General features: G+C 51.8%; 1 protein-coding gene across 1 annotated transcript in view; it reads right to left on the bottom strand.

Annotated features, from left to right (window-relative positions):
- Window positions 1-23,337, bottom strand: part of CDK18 (cyclin dependent kinase 18) — a 42,638-nt gene that overhangs the window by 12,145 nt on the left and 7,156 nt on the right. The window contains exons 2-4 of the mRNA XM_059487862.1: window positions 8,921-9,075; window positions 3,533-3,681; window positions 1,551-1,676 (exon numbers count right to left, since the gene is read on the bottom strand). Coding sequence (XP_059343845.1) covers window positions 1,551-1,676; window positions 3,533-3,681; window positions 8,921-9,044 — 399 coding nt within the window. The 5' untranslated portion in view covers window positions 9,045-9,075. The remainder of the gene's footprint in view (window positions 1-1,550; window positions 1,677-3,532; window positions 3,682-8,920; window positions 9,076-23,337) is intronic.

The following is a 23,337-nucleotide window of genomic DNA, read 5'->3' as shown; positions in this document are numbered from 1 at the left end:
GGTGCATGGAAAAAGATATTTGATTTTACAAATAAACTTTAGGTTTGCTGATAAATGAAATTAGACATTGAAAGACGAAAGAAACAAATTGGGATTTTTACTCCATCTGCTGCCCAAACCCTCCGTGTATCCCGGGAAATGCCTTGTCCTGAGCAGGGGAGTGAAGGTGCTGGAACAACCCCCAGAGCCACATTCCTTATTCATGAGGGGCTCGTGAATATTAATGACACATAGCCATGGCTTTGTTTTATTGCTCAGACAGCACAGGCAGGTGAATTCCAGCTCTCCGTCCCTCCTCTTCCTCCTGAAGGGGCACCCCGTGTCCCAAAAATGCCTCCTGAGGCCTGGCTGTGGTACGTGGGCACCTCTGGGCACCTCTGGTGTCTGCACAGGGAGATTTTTGCTCCTGGTTTGTTGTGCACAGAGTTTTTGTTCCTATTTCTGGTGCTGCAGCAGCAAAGGAAGGGAAATGCCAGCACTGGAGCCAAGGCTGATTCATTATTTATCCCCATTTGCATTTGGGCTGAGCTGCAGGAGGGTTTCCCTCTCCTGCTTTGGGAGGGAGCCAGGCTGAGAGGGCAGCCAGGTGTGCACAGGGGAGGGAGGAAGGGAGGGGGGAATGGCCCAGCAGGGGCAGGTGGGGAAGGGAGAATCGTGGAATCATGGAATTAGTGAGGCTGGAAAATCCCTGTGGGATCATCGAGTCCAGGCTGTGCCCGATCCCCACCCTGAGCACTCAGTGCCACCTCCAGGGATGGGCGCTCCAAACCCCCCTGGGCAGCCCCTTCCAGCCCTTTCCATGAGGAAATTCCTGCTCATGTCCAACCTGAGCCTCCCCAGCCCAGCCTGAGGCCATTCCCTCTCCTCCTGTCCCTGTTCCCTGGGATAAGATCCCAAATCCCCCCCGGCTGTGCCCTCCTGGCAGGAGTTGTGCAGAGCCAGAAATTCCCCCTGAGCCTCCTTTGCTCCAGGCTGAGCCCCTGCCCAGCTCCCTCAGGACTCTCCAAACCCTTCCCAGCTCCCTCAGGGCTCTCCAAACCCTTCCCCAGCTCCCTCAGGACTCTCCAAACCCTTCCCAGATTTCTCCAAACCCTTCCCAGCTCCCTCAGGTTTCTCCAAACCCTTCCCAGCTTCTCCAAACCCTTTCCCCAGCTCCCTCAACTCCTCCAAATCCTCCCTCAGGATTCTCCAAACCCTTCCCAGCTCCTCCAAATCCTCTCTCAGGACTCTCCCAACCCTTCCCTGGTTCCCTCAGGACTCTCCATTCCCTTTCCCAGCTCCCTCAGTATTTCTCCAAACCCTTTCCAGGATTCTCCAGACTCTTCCCCAACTCCCTCAGGACTCTCCAAACCCTTCCCTGGTTCTCTCAGGACTCTCCAAACCCTTCCCAGATTTCTCCAAACCCTCTCCCAGCTCTCTCAGCTCCTCCTGGTGCTGCCGGCGCTGTGCAGGAAGGGCTGGGAGCGGGCAGGGATGTGAGGGGACCTCGGTGACAGCCGGGGGAGCTGGCACGGCAGGACAGGGGGACACCTCTGCTCGGGGTCACTCACGAGGGAGGCGCGGCGGGACATCCTGCTCAGGGGCTTGGGCAGCTCCAGGCTCTCCATCTGCAGCTTCTGCAGGAACTCGGGCGGCAGCCGGATGTCCATGGGCAGCGAGAGGCGCCGGCTGACGTCCTGCAGGAGGGGACAGGGAGGTGACACGAGGAATCCCAAGGGGAAGCGCTCTGCCACTGACGTGGCAGCGTCACCGTCACATTTTCTGGAAAATCCTCTTAGCCCAGGATTCTTCTCCTGGGAAGCTGAGAAGGCTCAGAGGAAAAGGAAAACAATAATTACCTGATTTGCTTCTGCTGTGTTTGGCTGCTTTGGAATGTGGTTGGAGATTGTTTATCCCACAGGTGATTGTTTGATTGGTTTCATGTGAATTGGTTTTAATTAATGACCAATCAAAGCCAGCTGTGTTGGACTCTGGTCAGTCATGGGTTTTTATTATTCATTTTTTTCTGGACTTCTGAAGTATCACTTGTCTATAGTTCAGTACAGGTCTAGTATAGAATTTCTTATAATTTCATAGAATTTCTTATAATTTCATAGAATAGAATAGAATAGAATTAATGTAATATAATGTGATGTAAATATAATATAGTATAGTATAATATAGTAGAGTATAATATAATAATATAATATAATATAATATAATATAATATAATATAATATAATATAATATAATATAATATAATATAATATAATATAATATAATATAATATAATATAATATAATATAATATAATGTAATGTAATGTAATGTAATATAATATAATATAATGTAATATAATGTAATGTAATATAATATAAGGTAACATAATACAATATAACATAATATAACATAATATAACATAATATATAATGTCTATATTATAAATATCATAATGTTATAAATAATATATATTATAAATATAATAAAATAATAAATTAGCCCTCTAAGAACATGGAGTCACATTCATCATTCCTTCCTGCCACGGGGAACCCCAAAAATCCCACATGGCAGCGCCACTCAAGGGAAGGGGGTGGTGGCACACGGTGGCAGTCACAGCAGAGGATGCCAGGGCTGGTGTGTGACACTGCCACATCCCAGAGGGCACCCAGCCCACAGGGAGGTGACACCCAGCTGTCCCCATGTCCCTGTGTCCCCATGTCCCCAGCACTCACCCACCTGTCCCCATGTCCCTGTGTCCCCATGTCCCCAACACTCACCCAGCTGTCCCCCTGTCCCCAGCACCGACCCAGCTGTCCCCCTGTCCCCTGTCCCCCTGTCCCCAGCACTGACCCAACTGTCCCCCTGTCCCCCTGTCCCCAGCACTGACCCAGCTGTCCCCATGTCCCTGTGTCCCCATGTCCCCAACACTCACCCAGCTGTCCCCCTGTCCCCAGCACTGACCCAGCTGTCCCCTGTCCCCCTGACCCCAGCACTGACCCAGCTGTCCCCTGTCCCCCTGTCCCCAGCACTGACCCAGCTGTCCCCTGTCCCCCTGTCCCCAGCACTGACCCAGCTGTCCCCCTGTCCCCCTGTCCCCAGCACTGACCCAGCTGTCCCCTGTCCCCCTGACCCCAGCACTGACCCAGCTGTCCCCTGTCCCCCTGTCCCCAGCACTCACCCAGCTGTCCCCCTGTCCCCCTGTCCCCTGTCCCCTGTCCCCTGTCCCCCTGACCCCAGCACCGATCCAGCTGTCCCCCTGTCCCCTGTCCCCCTGTCCCCAGCACTCACCCAGCTGTCCCCCTGTCCCCCTGTCCCCAGCACTGACCCAGCTGTCCCCCTGTCCCCAGCACTCACCCAGCTGTCCCCCTGTCCCCCTGTCCCCCTGTCCCCAGCACTGACCCAGCTGTCCCCTGTCCCCCTGTCCCCAGCACTGACCCAGCTGTCCCCATGTCCCCCTGTCCCCCTGTCCCCTGTCCCCTGTCCCCCTGTCCCCAGCACTGACCCAGCTGTCCCCCTGTCCCCCTGTCCCCTGTCCCCCTGTCCCCAGCACTTGCCTCCATGGAGCAGCGGCGCTGGCCGTGGTTGCGGTAGCGCACGGCGCCCACCGGGGACCGGCCCTGTCCCTCGGTTGGGGACACGGGGCTGCCATCAGCTGCCACCTCCCTGCCCAGCTGTGCCAGCTGCAGGTGACCCTGGGCCAGGTCTGGGGACGAGAGGAAAGCAGAGTGTGAAAAACGCATCTATTTTTTTTTTTTTGCAAATATTCAAATGAGTATTATATGTGTTGTGTTAGAAAGTGATGCTGTATCAATTCTCTTCAGTAGTGTGTTAAATATAGTTTTAGGTTTTAAAAATGTTAAAATAGAAAGTTTGCTATGTAGGAGACTTTTTTAAAAGAAAGGACTGGCAGTGAGATAGCAGCCACAGCACACCTGAATCTTTCAGAGAAAGAGAATTTATTGCTCCATTATCAGGAGAAATGAACTTCTTCCCACCTCAAAGGCGCTGTCAGGATTCAGAGGAAGAAGCTGACACTGCCCAGACAGAATCCTGTGTTTGAGTGGAATTTGTGCATCATGGATGAGGTGTATGAATATGCCACAGGCTGTTGCTGTTAAGGGTTAATCCTCTGTTAACGTGGGTCCTTTTTTGGGCTCGTGCTGCCCAGAAAAAGGTACCCAGGCATCCATAACTCTTTGTATTTATTGTCTCGTATTGTCCTAATTCAATTTGTCCAAATTGTTATTACTCTAATTGCATTACTATTTTTATAACCATTTCATTGCTATTAAACTTTTAAAATTTGAAAAAACAAGTGAGTGGCGTGTTTCACAAGACTGAGCTGCTGGAGGGGCGGCAGGAGCACCAAGGAGCGAGGGCGGGACAGGGATGCTCTGGGGAATCTCTTCTTCCCTCTCTGTGGCCAGAGGGAATTCTGAGTTTTGCTCCGGATTCCTGGGGCATCACCACCCTCAGCATTGCCAGAGCACACCACAGGGGTGTGACAGAAATCCCAAATCTACCCCAGTGCTCTGCCACCCTCAGCATTGCCAGAGCACACCCTGCCTGCCACCAAGGGTGTGACAGAAAATCCCAAATGTAAATCACTAAAAAGTGCTCTGCCCCTTTTAGCACCCCTTGCTTTGGGCCTTCCTTTTTATTAGAATAAATGCTGAAATCACTTTAAGTAAATAAAATAAAGAAATAAATGCTGAAATCACTTTTTGTAAATAAATAAAATAAATAAATAAATGCTGAAATCGCTTTTAGTACCCCTTATTTGGGCCTTTCTTTTTTTAGAATAATGATATGATATGATATGATATGATATGATATGATATGATATGATAGATATGATATGATATGATTGATATGATATGGTATAATATAGTATGATATAGTATGATACGATACGATACGATACGATACAATACAATACAATACAATACAATACAATACAATATAATATAATATAATATAATATAATATAATATAATATAATATAATATCAGCCTTCAACATGGAGTCAAGATTCCCATCTCTTCCCTGTCCTGGCATCCCTGTGAACACCCCCACAGGGGTTTTTCTTCCCCAGAGCAGTGAAATTTCCCTGGGGGTGCCCCAGGCTGAGCCCTGTCCCTGTCCCTGTCCCTGTGTCTGTCCCTGTCCCTGTCCCTGTCCCTGCCCTGTCCCTGTCCCTGTCCCTGTCCCTGTCCCTGTGTCTGTCCCTGTCCCTGTCCCTGCCCTGTCCCTGTCCCTGTCCTGTCCCTGTCCCTGTCCCTTCCCTGCCCCTGTCCCTGTCCCTGTCCCTGTGTCTGTGTCTGTCCCTGTCCATGCCCTGTCCCTGTCCCTTCCCTGCCCCTGTCCCTGTCCCTGTCCCTGTCCCTGCCCCTGTCCCTGCCCTGTCCCTGTCCCTGTCCCTTCCCTTCCCTGTCCCTGTCCCTGTCCCTGCCCCTGTCCCTGCCCCAGCCCCTTCCCTGTCCCTGTCCATGCCCTGTCCCTGTCCCTGCCCTGTCCCTGCCCTGTCCCTGTCCCCGGGCTCAGGGACAATCCCTGCTGCGGGGATGATCTCATGGCTGCCCAGGGAGGGAGGCAGGGCTGGATTTTCAGGGCTGCTGGGCAGGGCTGGGCCCTGGCTGCGGTTTGCTGGGCTGACGGATCGGAGCTGGCAGGGCAGTGACCTGGCAAGGGCCGTGGGTTTGTGCCATGGGCACAGGGAGGGCAGCGCTGGGTGCCCAGCCCACGCCTCCCCCGGTGCTTCAGAGGGGCTGAAACGGTGCCAGGGCTTTGTAAAACCCTGCCCATCCTCTGCTCCCTGCCCATTTCCCTCCATCTGCTTTCACAGCAACAATCAGGAAACGTCCCCTGAGTTAACCACAGGTATGAGAATAATGTGGATGCATTCAAGTGGACCGAATCTTTCTGAACTTCCTCGTTTGCCAAGCAGATTTTAATCAAGGAAAGCAAAGGATATTTAAGGTCTGGCTGAATGGAGGCTGAGAACCTGCTGGAAATGACATTTTGGGTGAATTTGTGCTGGTTGCCACAGGTGGAACAAAAACAAAGCTGGGTAAAAGGTGCAGCCTGCAAACCAGCAGCTCTGAGAGCAGTGGGTCAAACTCTTTGTCATATTTGATGTAAAATCAGAGGTGAATCCACAAGCTGGACACTTCCAGTGTGAGAGGAATGACAGATTTGTATTTCCAAACAAGCTGTGGGCTTGCAGGACCCTGCAGGGAGCTCAGGGTGAAGCTGTGGGCTTGCAGGACCTTGGTGTGAAGCTGTGGGCTTGCAGGACCTTGGTGTGAAGCTGTGGCCTTGCAGGACCTTGGTGTGAAGCTGTGGGCTTGCAGGACCCTTCAGGGAGCTCAGGGTGAAGCTGTGGCCTTGCAGGACCTTGGTGTGAAGCTGTGGCCTTGCAGGACCTTGCAGGGAGCTCAGGGTGAAGCTGTGGCCTTGCAGGACCCTGCAGGGAGCTCAGGGTGAAGCTGTGGGCTTGCAGGACCCTGCAGGACCTGGCAGGGTGCAGCTGTGGGCGAGCAGAATTCCCTGACAGGGAAGGAACGAGGCTGCTGCCGTATCAAAGGAAGGGGAGCAGACACAGGCAGCCCTTTTTATAAATACATTTATACATTTCAACTCCTCCGCTGCCCAAACAAGCTTTGATCTCACAAGGAAAGGGGCCAGGACCCTCCTCTGCCTGCCTGCCTTGGAACCCTGAATTCCTTTTCTGAGTGTGAATTTGAACTTTGAATTCCTTTGCTGAGTGTGAATCAGAACTTTGAATTTTTTTTCTGAGTGTGAATTTGAACTTTGAATTTCTTTGCCTCCTCTCCAGGCTTGGTTTCTTCACCCTCCTTCCTCCCCCTCATCATCATTTCCTCAGGGCCTGGTGCTCCTGAGGTCAGAGCTGGCTCTGGTTTGTCCCTTTCCAGCCCAAAAACTGAATTTTAGGAGGGCAGAGCAGGCTGGGGGTGTTTGGGGGGTGCTGCTGGATGCCCCCAGCTCTTATCAAACCCACCCAGCCCTGATCCCTCTGTAAAACCTGACTCAGGTTGCACCAAGGTGACATTGCTGGGGACAGGATGTGTCCAGGCTGGAAAGCTGTTTGATTTTCCAGCCTGGAAAAAGAAAAACAAAACCCAAACCTGTTTTTCCTCCTTTTATCAGCATCTGTGAGGGTGAGGTGGTGAGAACGAGGGGATGGGGAGCTGGGGACTTCTCAGCAGATGGGGTGGCTTTGTCCCCTGCCTGTCCCCCCACAGGAGCCAGAGCAGCCTGGGGTGGTGGGAGAGGAACGGGAGAAGTTTTGGGGTCCCTTCCAAGCCAAATCTTCCCTGATTTTGTGATTCTGGCACTCACAGCCACCAGGGTTTGGGATTTGCAGCCAGGGATTTCTGAGGCTGGAGGGGAAAAGAGGGCAAACCAAACTCCAGGCAATTCCCTGAGGAAAGGAGAGCCCAGGTGTTGGTCCCTGCTGGGATCTGCCCCTGTCCCCGGAGCCAGGAGCACCTGAGCTGGCCCTGGCTGTCACCAGGGTGGGCTCTGGCTCATGGGGACACAGAGAGCCCAGGGACAGCCCCAGGGGCCCTGCCAGGAAGGGAAAAGCTGCAGCCCCGAGCGAGCTCCAGCACCCTGGGCAGCCAGGCTGGCACGGCCGGGCCCTCCCTGCTGGCGCCAGGCACTGACATCAGGGCTCAGCCCCTTCAGAGAGGGCAAACAGAGCCTGAAAGGGAGCTGGGGGCACGGGGAGGGCCGGGCTGTGGCACAGCTGGCAGGAGGCAGCGTGGGGTGGCTGGGATTTACCTGGTGTGAGCCCAGCCTGGCTCTGCCCAGCTCCCTGAGCCCAGCCTGGCTCTGCCCAGCTCCCCAAGCTCTGCCCAGCTCTGCCAGGCTCTGCCCAGCTCTCTGAGCCCAGCCTGGCTCTGCCCAGCTCCCTGAGCCCAGCCTGGCTCTGCCCAGCTCCCCAAGCTCTGCCCAGCTCTGCCAGGCTCTGCCCAGCTCCCTGAGCCCAGCCTGCCTCTGCCCAGCTCCCCAAGCTCACCCTGGCTCCCCAAGCTCTGCCAGGCTTTGCCCAGCTCCCTGAGCCCAGCCCAGCTCTGCCCAGCTCCCCAGGACCAGCCTGGCTCCCCAGGCTCTGCCCAGTTCCTCAGGCTCTGCCCCAGCTCTCTGAGAAATTCCTGTCAGGGAAGGAGCTGAGGGCTGAGGACAAGCACAATCCCATAAATCCTATAAATTCCCCAGTTTGGGATCCTGTATCCATATGGGACAGGGCAAAGCCCAGCCCAGCTCTGCCTGGCTCTGCCCAGCTCTGCCTGGCTCTGCCCAGCTCTGCCCAAGCATGGCTGCCCAGGCTGGGCTGCTCCCAGCGCCTGCAGCATCCCCAGCCTGCCCTGAGCCTGCCCCAGCCTGCACCTGTGCCCAGGCTGCGATTTAACCCCTCATCTCCCTGAGATGTGCCCCAGCCTGCCTGGGGGCTGTGTTGGCACAGGGGCTGTGCCCAGTTTGGATTTAACCCCTCATCTCCCTGAGATGTGCCCCAGCCCGTTCTGGGGGTTGTGTTGGCACAGGGGCTGTGCCCAGGTTTGGATTTAACCCCTCATGTCCCTGCATGCTCAAAACCAACGCACAGGGTGTAGCAAAGGCTGCTCCAGCGAGCCCCCAGGACAGAACAGCCCCTTTGGCTTTGGGAACATCAGCTGAATCCCCCACAGGGGTCACCCCCCTCTTCTGGGGAGATCCCACACGTTCCCACCCTCCACCTTAACCACAGCTCCCCATTTTGTGCAAATTCCTGTCCCTCCCATCCGCCTTTCCTGGTGAAGGACAAATCTCTGTGCAGCTTTAACGCCGAGGTGTTGCTCACACAGAACGAGGGGCAGACACTTCCACAAACCCCGAGGGTGCCTGGGGAGGCTCTCACCCAGCCCAGGGCTCCTCACCTTCGTTCCTCTGGTTGTTGAGCTGGTTGAACTGCTCCGTGAACTCCGTCAGGGACTCCTCGATGGTCTCCGTGCGCGGCACCGACAGCGAAAATCTCCTCTTGAAGTTTTTCATCTTGTTCATCTTCCCTCGAGCTGCCAGGGACGGCAGAGCCCTGCAGGGAAAGGGGACAGCAGGTTCAGGGGGATGGACAGCACCAGGATGGGCCCCCAGCCCCAAGGCTGCTGCTCTTTGGGGTTGGCAGCATCCTGACCTGAATTTCCACCCCACAGCTGCTGCTCTTTGGGGTTGGCAATGTCCTGATGCAAGTTTCTACCCCACAGCTGCTCCTTTTTGGGGTTCGCAGCATTCTGATCCGAATTTCCACCCCACAACTGCTGCTTTTTGGGGCTGGCAGAATCCTGACCTGAATTTTCACCCCACAACTGCTGCTCTTTGGGGTTGGTAGAATCCTGACCCCGATTTCTACCCCACAGCTGCTACTTTTTGGGGTTGGCAGAATCCTGACCCCAATTCCCACCCCATAGTTGCTGTTCTTTGGGGTTGGCAGCATCCTGATCTGAATTTCTACCCCACAACTCCTGCTTTTTGGGGTTGGTTCCATCCCAGCTCCATCCCAGCTCCATCCCAGCTCCGGTGCCTCCTCCCACTGGGCGTCAGAATCGCCTTAACCGCAGATGAGATTAAGGCAATAAAACCCTTAAAGGAAGAAAACCCTCGGGGCACGGAGCCGGCCCGGGCGCGGCTTTGCCTTTCCCGCTTTGGCTCTTGCCAGGATCACGCTGGAAGAGCTGCCCGTGCCTGTGTGGGGTTTGGGCTCCAGCCCCGCTGCAATTCCCCCTGCCCAGCACGGATCCAGCACTCCCTGGATTTACAGAGACGAAATCCCAGAATCCCAAACTGGTTTGGGTTGGAGGGACTTTGGGAATCATCTCACGCCATTCCCTGTCCCAGGTTGCTCCAGACCTTGTCCAGCCCGGCCTTGGACACTGCCAGGGATGGCACATCAGTGTCCCACGCCCGTTCCAGCCTCAGGCCTGAGCAGGTTTGGGTCTGTCCCTCTCCTCTTCCCAACCCCAGCAGTGTGGGGATGCTCCTCCTGCATCCCTCTCCCTCTGGACATCCCCACCAGGGGATTTTCCATGAACAGCCCTGGATTCTAACACTGCTTTCAGCCTCCAACTCAATCTGAAGAGCTCAATCACCCCTTGGTGAAACAGACCCCAAAACTTCTAAGAGATGATTTTCCCACCAAGGAACGTCACTTTCTTGCACATCCCATGTCTGGAGCAGCTCAGCCCCTTCCTTCTGAATGTCTCCACTCCTGCTCTTCCCTGGTTGTCCCCAGAGCCTCCTCAGGTTTATCAGCACCACCTTGGGTTCTTAATGCTGCTCTCGGTCCCCAGCCCAATCTGAAGAGCTCAATCACCCCTTGGTACCAAACAGACCCCAAAACTTCTCGGGGATGTTTTCTCCCCACAGGGAGCAGATCAGCCCCTTTCCCCTGGCTGTCCCCACTCCAGCTCTTCCCTGGTTGTCCCCAGAGCCCTCCCAGGTTTATCAGCACCACCCTGGGCTCTTAATGCTGTTCTCAGTCCCCAGCCCAATCTGAAGAGCACAATCACTCCTTGGTACCAGACCCCAAAACTTCTCAGGGATGATTTTCCCAACAAGGAACGTCTCTTTCCTGCACATCCCATGTCTGGAGCAGCTTGGCCCCTTCCTCCTGGATGTCTCCTCTTCCCCCTGGGTGTCCCCCGTCCTGCTCTCCCCTGGTTGTCCCCAGACCCCCCCAGCCCCCTCCCAGCCTTATCAGCACGGCCCCAGAGTGATCGCATCGTTCCAGCCTCATCTCACACCGCATCCCCGTCGCCAGGACAACAACGGCACGGCCCAGCCCGCATGCGAAAGCTTTAAAGGATGATCCCTCAGCAATGCAAACACTCGGCTGGGCGCCTGCCAGGCTCTGCGGTGAGGCACGGCACCCTGCAGCGGGTGAATCCCCTGAAAATCCCGGGAATTCGCTGAAAATGCCGGGAATTCACTGAAAATGCCGGGAATTCCCTGCCCCCGCTCAGCCCCCGCCTTGCTGAGCGTGAAGGCTCGGCCGTGCCTGGATTCGGGGGGTTTGCCGGGGGTGGGAAGGGAGGCGGGAGGGTTGGAGACACCCCCATTCCAGTTTCGGGGTTTCAGCCATTGGAATGTTTTCCCAGCGCTGCTGGAACGTGCTCGGACACAACGAGGATGCTCTGGGTTCCAAAGGAGATCCAGGAAATCCAGAAGCGAATCCAGCTCCTGGTCCTGCACTGGGGACAAAATCCCAGCCTGGCAGGGGCTGGGATGGGATAATCGGGACATCAAGCAGGAGTCTGGGATCTTGGGAAGGTGCTTGCCAAAGCAATTCCTGCTTTGATCACTCCCCACCAAGCAGATCCATAACCTCCTTTGATGCTTTGGTCAGGATCAAATCTGGGCCAGGAACAGGAAAAACACTCAGGTGAAAGAGGATCTCCTTTGATCCTTTGGCCAGGATCGAATCTGGGTTGGGAAAGATGCAGGGAACAGGAAAAATGTTCGGGTAAAGGAGGAAAATGAGGAGAAGTGGTGTCTCCACCCATAACTTCATTTGATCTTTTGGTCAGGACCAAATCTGGGTGAGGAAAGATGCAGGGAACAGGAAAAACACTCAGGTGAATGATGAAGATGAGGAGAAGTGGTGTCTCCACCCATAACCTCCTTTGATCCTTTGGTCACGATCAAACCTGGGTGAGGAAAGATGCAGGGAACAGAAAAGACACTCGGGTGAATGATGAAGATGAGGAGAAGTGGTGTCTCCATCCATAACCTCCTTCGATCCTTTGGTCAGGATCAAACCTGGGCCAGGAGGAACAGGAAAAACACTCAGGTGAATGAGGATCTCCTTTGATCCTTTGGTCAGGACCAAATATGGGTGAGGAAAGATGCAAGGAACAGAAAAGACACTCGGGGGAATGATGAAGATGAGGAGAAGTGCTGTATTCATCTTCTTTCCCCTCCCCAAAAAGCTGTGGATGGTTTACAGGGAATCAGCTCCTCCCTGCCACAAAACTGCACCACGAATTCCTGCAGGAATGCCAGCAGCTCTAAATATAAACCTGGGAGAGGAGAGGAGCTGAGAGAGGGGTAAAAATAGCCCCGGGCTGGCTGCAGCCTCTCCTGCCACGCCCGAGCCTCTCCCTGCTCCGGTCTCAAATCCTCGGGTTCATTTTTCCAGCTACACCTGGAGCTGCTTGGAGTTCACGTTAAAGATGGGATTTATGGGATCCCAAAGCTGGGATTTATGGGATCCCAAAGCTGGGATTTATGGGATTGTGCTTGTCCTCAGCCCTCAGCTCCTTCCCTGACAGGAATTCTCCTTCCCTGACAGGAATTCTCCTTCCCTGACAGGAATTCGCCCTGTCCCATATGGATACAGGATCCCAAATTGGGGATTTATGGGATTGTCCTTGTCCTCAGCGCTTGGCTCCTCATCGAGAGGAATTCTCCTTTCCTGACAGGAATTCACCCTGTCCCATATGGATACAGGATCCCAAAGTTGGGATTTATGGGACCCAAAAGCTGGGATTTATGGGATTGTCCTTGTCCTCAGCCCTCAGCTCCTTCCCCAACAGGAATTCGTCCTGTCTCATATGGATACAGGATCCCAAAGCTGGGATTTATGGGATTGTGAGCTGCGATTTATGGGATTTATGGGATTTATGGGATTGTTCTTGTCCTCAGCCCTTGGCTCCTTCCCTGACAGGAATTCTCCTTCCCCAACAGTAATTTTGCCCTATCCCATACAGATACAGGATCCCAAAACTGGGATTTATGGGACTGTGGTTGTCCTCAGCCCTCAGCTCCTTCCCTGAAAGGAATTCGCCCTGTCCCATATGAATACAGGATCCCAAAGCTGGGATTTATGGGATTGTGAGCCGGGATTTATGGGATTGTCCTTGTCCTCAGCCCTCGGCTCCTCATTGAGAGGAATTCTCATTCACCAACAGGAATTTGCCGTGTCCCATATGGATACAGGATCCCAAAGCTGGCATTTATGGGATTGTGGTTGTCCTCAGCCCTCAGCTCCTTCCCCAAGAGGAATTCGCCCTGTCCCATATGAAAACAGGATCCCAAAGCTGGCATTTATGGGATTGTGAGCTGGCATTTATGGGATTGTGAGCTGGCATTTATGGGATTGTGCTTGTCCTCAGCCCTCGGCTCCTTCCCTGAAAGGAATTCGCCCTGTCCCATATGGGATCCATACAGGATCCCAAAGCTGGCATTTATGGGATTGTGAGCTGGCATTTATGGGATTGTGAGCTGGCATTTATGGGATTGTGAGCTGGCATTTATGGGATTGTGAGCTGGCATTTATGGGACTGTGCTTGTCCTCAGCCCTCGGCTCCTTCCCTGAAAGGAATTCACCCTGTCCCATACGGGATCCATACAGGATCCCAAAGCTGGGATTTGCTGCAAGGAAAGCACCCACAGCCTTGGTTCCAGATGGAATTTAGGGTCGGGCCAGGCAATGTGGGGGTTCCAGGGGGAATTTAGGGTCCAGCCAGGAAATGTGGGGTGCCCCACAACCCCCCGAGGGGTTCCAGGAGCTTCACCCACCCTCCAGCCACATTCCTTGTGGGATAAAAAAAATCCCTTTTCACAGCTGCTCTCCCCAGCATGGATTTCAAAGGAAGAACCCCTAACAACCGCCTCTCGTTTTGTTTAATTTTGTTTTAATTTTGTTTAATTTTATTGGGGTTCCCCCCCGCCTCAGTGTGCTAAAGGAAGCATTTATTGACTTTCCGAGGGAAAGTGACACTTGTTCAGCACAGCCATGACATCACTTTGGGTTTTACAGCCTGGCAGGATCCCTGGGTGCTGCCGGGGATGCAGAGCGAGCCGGATAATTAACAGCAGGCAGCAACACGAGGGGAAGGAGCAGCTTCACACAGCAATGAGGAATTTAGGCATAAAAAATGAAATCACCCTGCTTGGAAGCCGACCAAAAACCAGGATTAAAGCCAGCAGGGTGAGTGATCTGCGTTTACTGGAACTGGGGTGGAGGGTAAATACCCGGCTGGAACACTTCAAAGAGCCCCAGAGGTGAATCCCAGCAGGAAAACTCCTCACAAGGAGTTAAAGATCCTTTAAATGCAGCTGCCCTCAAGGCTGCCTTCGGAAATCACCTTTGAGCTGTTCTGCATGGGAATGGATTTCTCCTGAGTGAGAAATTACAAATTCCCTGAATTTACAGATTCCCTGCTCTGGAATTCCTGAGCCAGGTATTTTAGGCATCACCAGGGTATGGAGCTGTCCCCTCCCTCCTCCAGCAAAGCTTTGCAGCACTAATTACTGCCTCTCAAAAATTATCAATTTTCTGTATTTTCCCTTACCACTTTACCAGATTTCTGCCCCCATTTCCCAGCTGAAAGAGAGGAAGGCTCGGAGGGAAAAGTTTGCTTGTTTTAAACCGTTTTTTTTTTTTTGTTTGTTTATTTATTTATTTTTTAATCCCCGGAGAGATTACCAGTGGTGTTTACAAGGCAAACTGAAAAGCCCTATTCAGCACTCCTGGCTATGAGGTGGCATCGATTCACTCCTGCAAGGCTCAGAGAAATGGGGAATTCTGCTCCTCCTCGTGGAGCTTTTATTTGCTCAGCAAACACGGCAATCCTGCAACGCTGTGTGTGGCTGCAGGGCCCAACCGACCCCGCTGGAATCCACAGAATTCACAGTATTCACAGAATCACTGGGTTGGAAGAGACCTTAAAGATCAATGAGTCCAACCCAGCCCCAGCACCTCAACCCTGGCACCCAGTGCCACATCCAGGCTTGGTTAAACACCCCCAGGGATGGGGACTGCACCACCTCCTCAGTCCCTGGGAATCCCCAAAATTCATGGAATTCCCAGAATTCACAGAATCACAGAATCACCGGGGTGGAGGAGACCTCAAAGATCATCAAATGTAACCCAGGCCCAGCACCTCACTAAACCCTGGCACCCAGTGCCACATCCAGACTTGTTTTAAACACACCCAGGGATGGTGACCCCACCACCTCCCCAGTCACTGGGAATTCCCAAAATTCCCCAAATTCACAGAATCACTGGGTTGGAAGAGACCTTCAAGATCAATGAGTCCAACCCAGCCCCAGCACCTCAACCCTGGCACCCAGCACCACATCCAGGCTTTGTTAAACACCCCCAGGGATGGGGACTCCACCACCTCCTCAGTCCCTGGGAATCCCCAAAATTCACAGAATTCCCAGAATTCACAGACTCACTGGGTTGGGAGAGATCTTCAAGATGATTTAATACAACCCAGTCCCAAGACCTCAACTCACCCCTGGCACCCAGTGCCACATCCAGGCTTTGTTAAACACATCCAAGCTCAGACAATGCTGGCTGGGGAACACAGAATGACCAGGTTGGAAGAGACCTTTAAGATCGAATCTAACCCAGTGCCAAGACCTCAACTCACCCCTGGCACCCAGTGCCACATCCAGGCTTTGTTAAACACCCCTAGGGATGGCGACTCCACCGCCTCCCCAGGCAGAACGTTCCAGAATTTATCACCCTTTCTGTAAAAAGCTTTTTCCTGCTATCCAACCTGTAGCATTCACATTCTTTGAAATAATCTCTTTCCCCGGGATTTTTCTCCTGGGAAGATGAGAAGCCTCGGGGAAAAAGGAAAACAATTCTTACCTGGTTTGCTTGGGCTCCCTTGGAATGCCACAGGGATAAATCAGGAATGATGGCAAGGCATCCTCCCTCCCTGTCAGCTGGTTTGAATTCCCTTGGGAGGTGAGACCCTGGGGAATGTGAGACCCTGGGCTCACAGCGTTCCTATCCCCACCCTGCAGAACTCCAGCCAGGAATTGTTGAATTCCAGTTGGGAATTGTTAAATTCCAGTCGGGAATTCCTTGTTAAGAGACAAAGCCACGTTCTGAGAGGCAGAAGAACACAGGGATAGCCTGGGAAAGGTGGATCCATGGAAAACTTCCTGCCAGGTCATTATGGACTCATGGAAGCACAGAATGGAGTGGGTTGGGAGAGATCTTAGAGCTCACGCCATTCCCATGAGCTGGGATCTCAGAGCATCAGCAGGGATCTTGAGACTCATCCCATTCCCATCAGCAGGGATCTTAGAGCTGATCCTATTCACATGAGAAGGGATCTTAGAGCTCATCCCATTCCATCAGCAGGGATCTTAGGGCTCATCCCATCTTCCATGGGCAGGGCTCTTGAGGCTCATCCCATTTCCATACACAGGGTTCTTGAGGCTCATCCCATTTCCATGAGAAGGGACCTCACAGCTCATCCCATTCCCATGGGGTGGGGTCTTAGGGTTCATCCCATTTCCATGTACAGGGATCTTAGAGCTCATCCCATTTTCACAAACAGGGATCTTAGGGCTCATCCCATCTCCATGACCAGGGATCTTAGAGCCCATCTCATTTCCAAGAGCAGGGATCTTGAGGCTCATCCCATTCCCATGAACAGGGATCTTAGAGCCCATCTCATTCCCACAGGCAGGGATCTTAGAGCCCATCCCACTTCTATCAGCAGGAGTCTTGGAGCTCATCCCATCTCCATGAGCAGGGACCTTAGAGATCATCCCATTCCCTCAGCAGGGAAGCTTAGAGCCCATCCCATTCCCATAAACAGGGATCTTGGAGCTCATCCCATCCCCATAAACAGGGATCTTGAGGCTCATCCCAATTCCATCAGCGGGGATCTTGAGACTCATCCCATTCCCATAAACAGGGATCTTGGAGCTCATCCCATCCCCATAAACAGGGATCTTGAGGCTCATCCCAATTCCATCAGCGGGGATCTTGAGACTCATCCCATTCCCATAAACAGGGATCTTGAGGCTCATCCCAATTCCATGACCAGGGATCTTGAGACTCATCCCATTTCCACAAGCAGGGACCTTAGAGCTCATCCCATTCCTACAAACAGGGATCTTAGAGTCCATCCCACTTCTATCAGCAGGAGTCTTGGAGCTCATCCCATCTCCATGAGCAGGGACCTTAGAGATCATCCTATTCCCTCAGCAGGGAATCTTAGAGCCCATCCCATTCCCATAAACAGGGATCTTGGAGCTCATCCCATTCCCATAAACAGGGATCTTGGAGCTCATCCCATTCCCATAAACAGGGATCTTGGAGCTCATCCCATCCCCATAAACAGGGATCTTGAGGCTCATCCCAATTCCATCAGCGGGGATCTTGAGACTCATCCCATTCCCATAAACAGGAATCTTGAGGCTCATCCCAATTCCATCAGCGGGGATCTTGAGGCTCATCCCAATTCCATCAGCGGGGATCTTGAGGCTCATCCCATTTCCACAAGCAGGGACCTTAGAGCTCATCCCATTCCTACAAACAGGGATCTTGGAGCCCATCCCATTCCCATGAGCAGGGACATCTCCAGGTTGCTCCAAGATGCCCTTGGCCACTCCCAGGGCTGGGATTCCAACCTGTGCTGGCTGCAGGGATGGGAGGCAAGGGCAGCCTCCCATCCAAGGCTGGAGGCACATTCCCACCCGGGTTTGGAGCTGAAAACGAGCCCAGTAACGGGAGCACACAAAGGACCTTTGTTCTGGGCTATTTTGCCTTTCTCTGTGCCCTCAGCTCTCCCTCGGCTCCTGGTGAGCTCAGGGCAGCTCTGAGCGAGGCATCCCAGTGCCAGGCATTATTCCAGCAGCTCAGAACACTGGGCACTTATTCCCTAACCTGGGACAAGTGGCCAGAGCTCAGCTGCAGCAACAATGGGGCCACTGCTGGCCAGTTGGGCCACCCCAGCGCTGGGGCAGCTCAGGGCTGGCACTGTCCCCACCCTGCTGGGGTCGTGTCAGCGCTTCCCTGGTACGTGCAGCATCCCCAGGGTGGGGGCAGCCTGGATTCTGAGGGTTCTGAGCATTCTGAGGATTCTGAGAATCCTGAGCATCCCTGCACTCAGGATCAGCAGGTGCCCTGCACTGCTCGTTCACTCCAGAAAGGCTGGAAGTGGGAGCTGTCAGGAAGAACTGAGCAGGAATTTCTCCCTTTTAAACAATTCTGAGGATTCTGAGGATCCCTGCACTGCTGGTTTGCTCCAGAAAGGCTGGAAGTGGGAAATGTCAGGAAAAACTGAGCAGGAATTTCTCCCTTTTACACAGTTCTGAGGATTCTGAGCATCCCTGCACTGAGGGAGTCACAGCCCCTGGATCAGCAGGTGCCCTGCACTGCTGGTTTGCTCCAGAAAGGCTGGAAGTAGGAAATGTCAGGAAAAACTGAGCAGGAATTTCTCCCTTGGACACAATTCTGAGGATTCTGAGGATGCTGAGGATTCTGAGGATCCCTGCACTGCTGGTTTGCTTCAGAAAGGCTGGAAGTAGGAAATGTCAGGAAAAACTGAGCAGGAATTTCTCCCTTGGACACAATTCTGAGGATTCTGAGGATGCTGAGGATTCTGAGGATCCCTGCACTGCTGGTTTGCTTCAGAAAGGCTGGAAGTGGGAAATGTCAGGAAAAACTGAGCAGGAATTTCTCCCTTTTACACAATTCTGAGGATTCTGAGGATGCTGAGGATTCTGAGGATCCCTGCACTGCTGGTTTGCTTCAGAAAGGCTGGAAGTGGGAAATGTCAGGAAAAACTGAGCAGGAATTTCTCCCTTGGACACAATTCTGAGGATTCTGAGGATGCTGAGGATTCTGAGGATCCCTGCACTGCTGGTTTGCTCCAGAAAGGCTGGAAGCAGGAAATGTCAGCAAAACTGAGCAGGAATTTCTCCCTTTTAAACAATTCTGAGGATTCTGAGGATCCCTGCACTGCTGGTTTGCTCCAGAAAAGCTGGAAGTGGGAAATGTCAGGAAAAACTGAGCAGGAATTTCTCCCTTTTACACAGTTCTGAGGATTCTGAGGATGCTGAGGATTCTGAGGATCCCTGCACTGCTGGTTTGCTCCAGAAAGGCTGGAAGTGGGAAATGTCAGGAAAAACTGAGCAGGAATTTCTCCCTTTTACACAATTCTGAGGATTCTGAGGATGCTGAGGATTCTGAGGATCCCTGCACTGCTGGTTTGCTTCGGAAAGGCTGGAAGTGGGAAATGTCAGGAAAAACTGAGCAGGAATTTCTCCCTTGGACACAATTTTGAGGATTCTGAGGATTCCTGCACTCAGGGAGTCACAGCTGCTGGATCAGCAGGTGCCCTGCACTGCTGGAAGTAGGAAAGGTTTTTCACTCTCTACTGAACAGGAATTTTCCTCCCATGCCCCAAGGCCTCTTCCTGGTCCAGGAGAATGAGGCTGAAACGAAGTTTGGGTGCAAAACGAGGATATTTGGGAAAGGAATCCCTTGAGCTGCAGGGTGGGTTTGACCCGGGGGGGTGACACAGCTCGGCAGGGACAGCTGAGCACAGGAATCCCAGCCCGGCTCCCCTTTCCAAAAAGATATTTAAAGCACCAGGAATGACATCCTGGACACCCGATAGCCCCGTGGAATTTGAGAAATGCAGCCACCTCTGGCACACAGGAAAGGAGGGGCACAAAGAGCAGCACAGAAACAGGATCCTTGGGAGAAACCTTTCCAGAGGGATCCTGGCCTCAAAGGCTCTGGACAGGATTAAAATTTCCCAGAAAAAAACAAAAAAACCCAAAAAACCACAAAACAGTTGGAATCTAAACAAACCCCAGGTTTATGTGGAGGAGCAGCAGCACCAAGAGCACTCAGAGCAATGAAGAGCTCGGCTCTTTGCCATGGGTTTTTGAGGAGACTGGAAATGTTTTGTCTTGACAAAAGGACTTGGAAAAAAAACCTGAAATCTCTGCCTGTTTTGCTCCACAGCCTGGAGACACCTGGATTTCCACATCCTAAGGAAGAGCTGGAGAGCCTTCAGTGGGATTAGTGTTCCATCCTCTCCCAGAAGGATCCCACTGCTCATGAACCAGCCCCAAACCTGGGGCAGATCTTCCTGCAGAGCAAGAATGGAATGAGAGGAGAAGGTGCTGCTGAAAATAAACTGAAATCTCTGCCTTTTTTCTTCCACAGCCTGGAGACACCTGGATTTCCACATCCTAAGGAAGAGCTGGAGATCCTTCAGTGGGATTAATGTTCCATCCTCTCCCAGCAGATCCCAGCTCCTCAGAGCTGCCACTGCTCCTGAACCAGCCCCAAACCTGGGACAGATTTGATGGAATGGGATGGAATGAAAAGGGAAAGTACTGCTGAAAAAACCTGAAATCTCTGCCTGCTTTGCTCCACAGCCTGGAGACACCTGGATTTCCACAACCCAAGGAAGACCTGGAGATCCTTCAGTGGGATTGAAGCTCCCTCCTCTCCCTGAAGGATCCCAGCTCCTCGGAGCTCCTGAACCATCCCAAAACCACCCTGGGACAGATTTTCCTGCAGAGCAGGGATGGAATAAGAGGGGAAGTTGCTCCTGCCCTCCTGTCCCTGCTCCAGTCACTCCCAGTCCCAGCCACGGCCGGGGCTTCCCCCAGGACAAAGCTCTGGAGCAGCAGTGCCACAGTTTGGCATTAAAGGCACAAAAACCCCTGGGCTGGAGGGTTGGAAATCTGATTTATTTAAAGCCCTGTGAGGATCACGTGGCTGGGAGGGAGGGAGAGAGCAAACCCTGACTGCACTAAGCTGGGATTAAACCTTAAACCAGCCCTGCACCCATCCTTGGAGGGCCCGGTGGGTATGGGGGAATAGCCAATATTTCCCCATGGGATGGGGAGGAAAAGCAGCCACAGGGAGGGGAGTGAGGAGGAGCCAACATTTGAGGGATCAGAGGGTTTCCAAGCACAGCAGGAGCTGTGATCAGTATTATTTTTATTTAAATAAATATAGAAATATGATTATTTTTTGATCCCTCTCTCCTAGAGAGGGAAATCCTGCAGAACCTTTCATCCTGACCCTTCCTGATGATCTCCGAGCCCCAGATGGGTGAGATGTGGGATCTGTGGGGTCTGTGGGATCTGTGGAGTCTGTGGGATCTGTGAGATCCTCCTGGCCTGGCTCTGCTTCCCAGCTGAGGGAAGGGATCATCCCAGTCCTTGCTTTTCCCCTAAAAAATTAAACTTTTCCATGAAAAACCTTCGGGGCACTTATGGGAAATTAAATTTTTAGGGGATAATTTAGATAATTTTAATAAGGAGCTAACATAAAATCCAGTTTTATGTTTGCTCCTTATTAAAATTATCTCCAACTTCACTTCCAAGTTAAGAAAAAGGCAACAGAACAGAGAAATCCCACGTGCAATAAACAGATTATTCCTGCCTCAGTGCAAGCCCTGATCCCTTTCCTGGGGAGGAAACATTTCAGGCCTGTCTGGGAACCCGGGTGAGCACGGAGTGTTTGGATAAACCTTGCTCCTTGTTAAACTGTAAATGCCATCTGTGCCACCCAGCCAAGGCCAGCCCTGTGTCCTCAAAGCTGTGGTGTCACTTGTAGACAAAACAAATACGTTGGTGGGGCTGAAAAGCATGAATTTTCCTTTTAATATTAATATATCTTAATAAAATAAATTAAAAACATTTTAATATTAAATGATTTTTAATATTATTCAATAATATATTTAATATAATTTATTTAATAATAATTTAATGGTTTATTTTTAAGATTTTTTTCACTTCAATCTCAGTTTCTCTCTGCTATAAAAGCCTTGCTGGGGATGGGAGCCCCAGTGTCCTTGACAAGCCAGGCTGGTTCCTGCACAAGCCTTGGAGAGATAACAGAGTCCAGAGCGAGATAACAGAGGGAAAGAGAGGGATCTCCTCCAGGAAAAGTCATGGCCGGGCCCCCAGGCCTTGGACACTGCAGCCTGGCTGCATAAAAGAGGATCAGAAGAGGAAAATAATGGAAATAAATTCAAACATTGTGCTTTCCTCCCTACTCCAAACCAAAACATAGAGAAATTTCCATGTGGTTTTCACAGGGAAATAACAGAAATAAAATCAAATATGGTGCTTTTTCCCCCACTTCAAGTCAAAACATAGAGGAATTTCCATGTGGTTTTCACAGGAGTGGAGGAAAATCCACACTAAAAAAGGGATGGCACTGAGCAGGGAGAGACACCTTGGACATTACAGCCTGCTGTGCATAAAAGAGGCATCAGAAACGTAAAAATAATGAAAATAAATTAATATATTGTGCTTTTCCTCTGCCTCCAAATGAAAACTTGGAGCAATTTCTGTGTGTTTTTCACAGGAGTGAGGAAAATCCACACTAAAAAAGGATGGCACCGAGCAGGGCCTTGGGCACTGTCAGGGAGAGGCCTTGGACACTGCAGCCTTCTGTGTATTAAAGAGGCATCAGAAGCAGAAAATAATGAAAATAAACTCAAATATTGTGCTTTTCCCCTCACTCCAAATGAAAACATAGAGGAATTTCTGTGTGGTTTTCACAGGAGTGAGGAAAATCCACACTAAAAAAAGGGATGACAACGAGCAGGGCCTTGGGCACTGTCAGGGAGAAGCCTTGAACACTGCAGCCTTCTGTGCATAAAACAGGCATCAGAAACGTAAAAATAATGAAAATAAATTAATATATTGTGCTTTTCCTCTGCCTCCAAATGAAAACATGGAGGAATTTATTTGTGTTTTTCACAGGAGTGAGGAAAATCCACGCTAAAAAAAGGGATGACAACGAGCAGGGCCTTGGGCACTGTCAGGGAGAGAGGCCTTGGCAACTGCAGCCACCAGAAGCAGAAAATAAATTCAAATATTGTGCTTTTCTACTCACTCCAAATCAAAACATAGAAGAATTTCCATGTGGTTTTCATAGGAGTGGAAGAAAATCCACACTAAAAAAGGGATGACACCAAGCAGGGAGAGAGACCTTGGACATTACAGCCTGCTGTGCATAAAAGAGGCATCAGAAGCATAAAATAATGAAAATAAATTCATATATTGTGCTTTTCCTCTGCCTCTAAATAAAAACATGGAGGAATTTCTGTGTGGTTTTCACAGGAGTGGAGGAAAATCCACACTAAAAAAGGGATGACACTGAGCAGGGCCTTGGGCACTGTCAGGGAGAGAGGCCTTGGCAACTGCAGCCACCAGAAGCAGAAAATAATGAAAATAAATTCAAATATTGTGCTTTCCCCCTCACTCCAAATCAAAACAGAGGAATTTCCATGTGATTTTCACAGGAGTGGAAGAAAATCCACATTAAAAAAGGGATGACACTGGGCAGGGCTGTTCCAAGTGCATCCAATCCTCCTCTCCTGCCTCCCAGCTGATAAGGAAACGCTGGAGATTGGCAGGATTAGAACCCTGAGGTTTCAATAGAGGAGGGATTTTGGCCCAGGCCCTCTCAGCAGGGCCTCCCAGTGCTCCCAGTTGTGATTTGGTTCAGCACTGGTGTGGCTGCCTGTGCCTGCTGCAGGCTGGGCCTGCCATGCTATGA

The sequence above is a fragment of the Ammospiza nelsoni genome, chromosome 23, assembly GCF_027579445.1.
Source record: "Ammospiza nelsoni isolate bAmmNel1 chromosome 23, bAmmNel1.pri, whole genome shotgun sequence".
Classification (NCBI taxonomy): domain Eukaryota; kingdom Metazoa; phylum Chordata; class Aves; order Passeriformes; family Passerellidae; genus Ammospiza; species Ammospiza nelsoni.
This window is presented reverse-complemented; position numbering and strand designations above follow the sequence as displayed.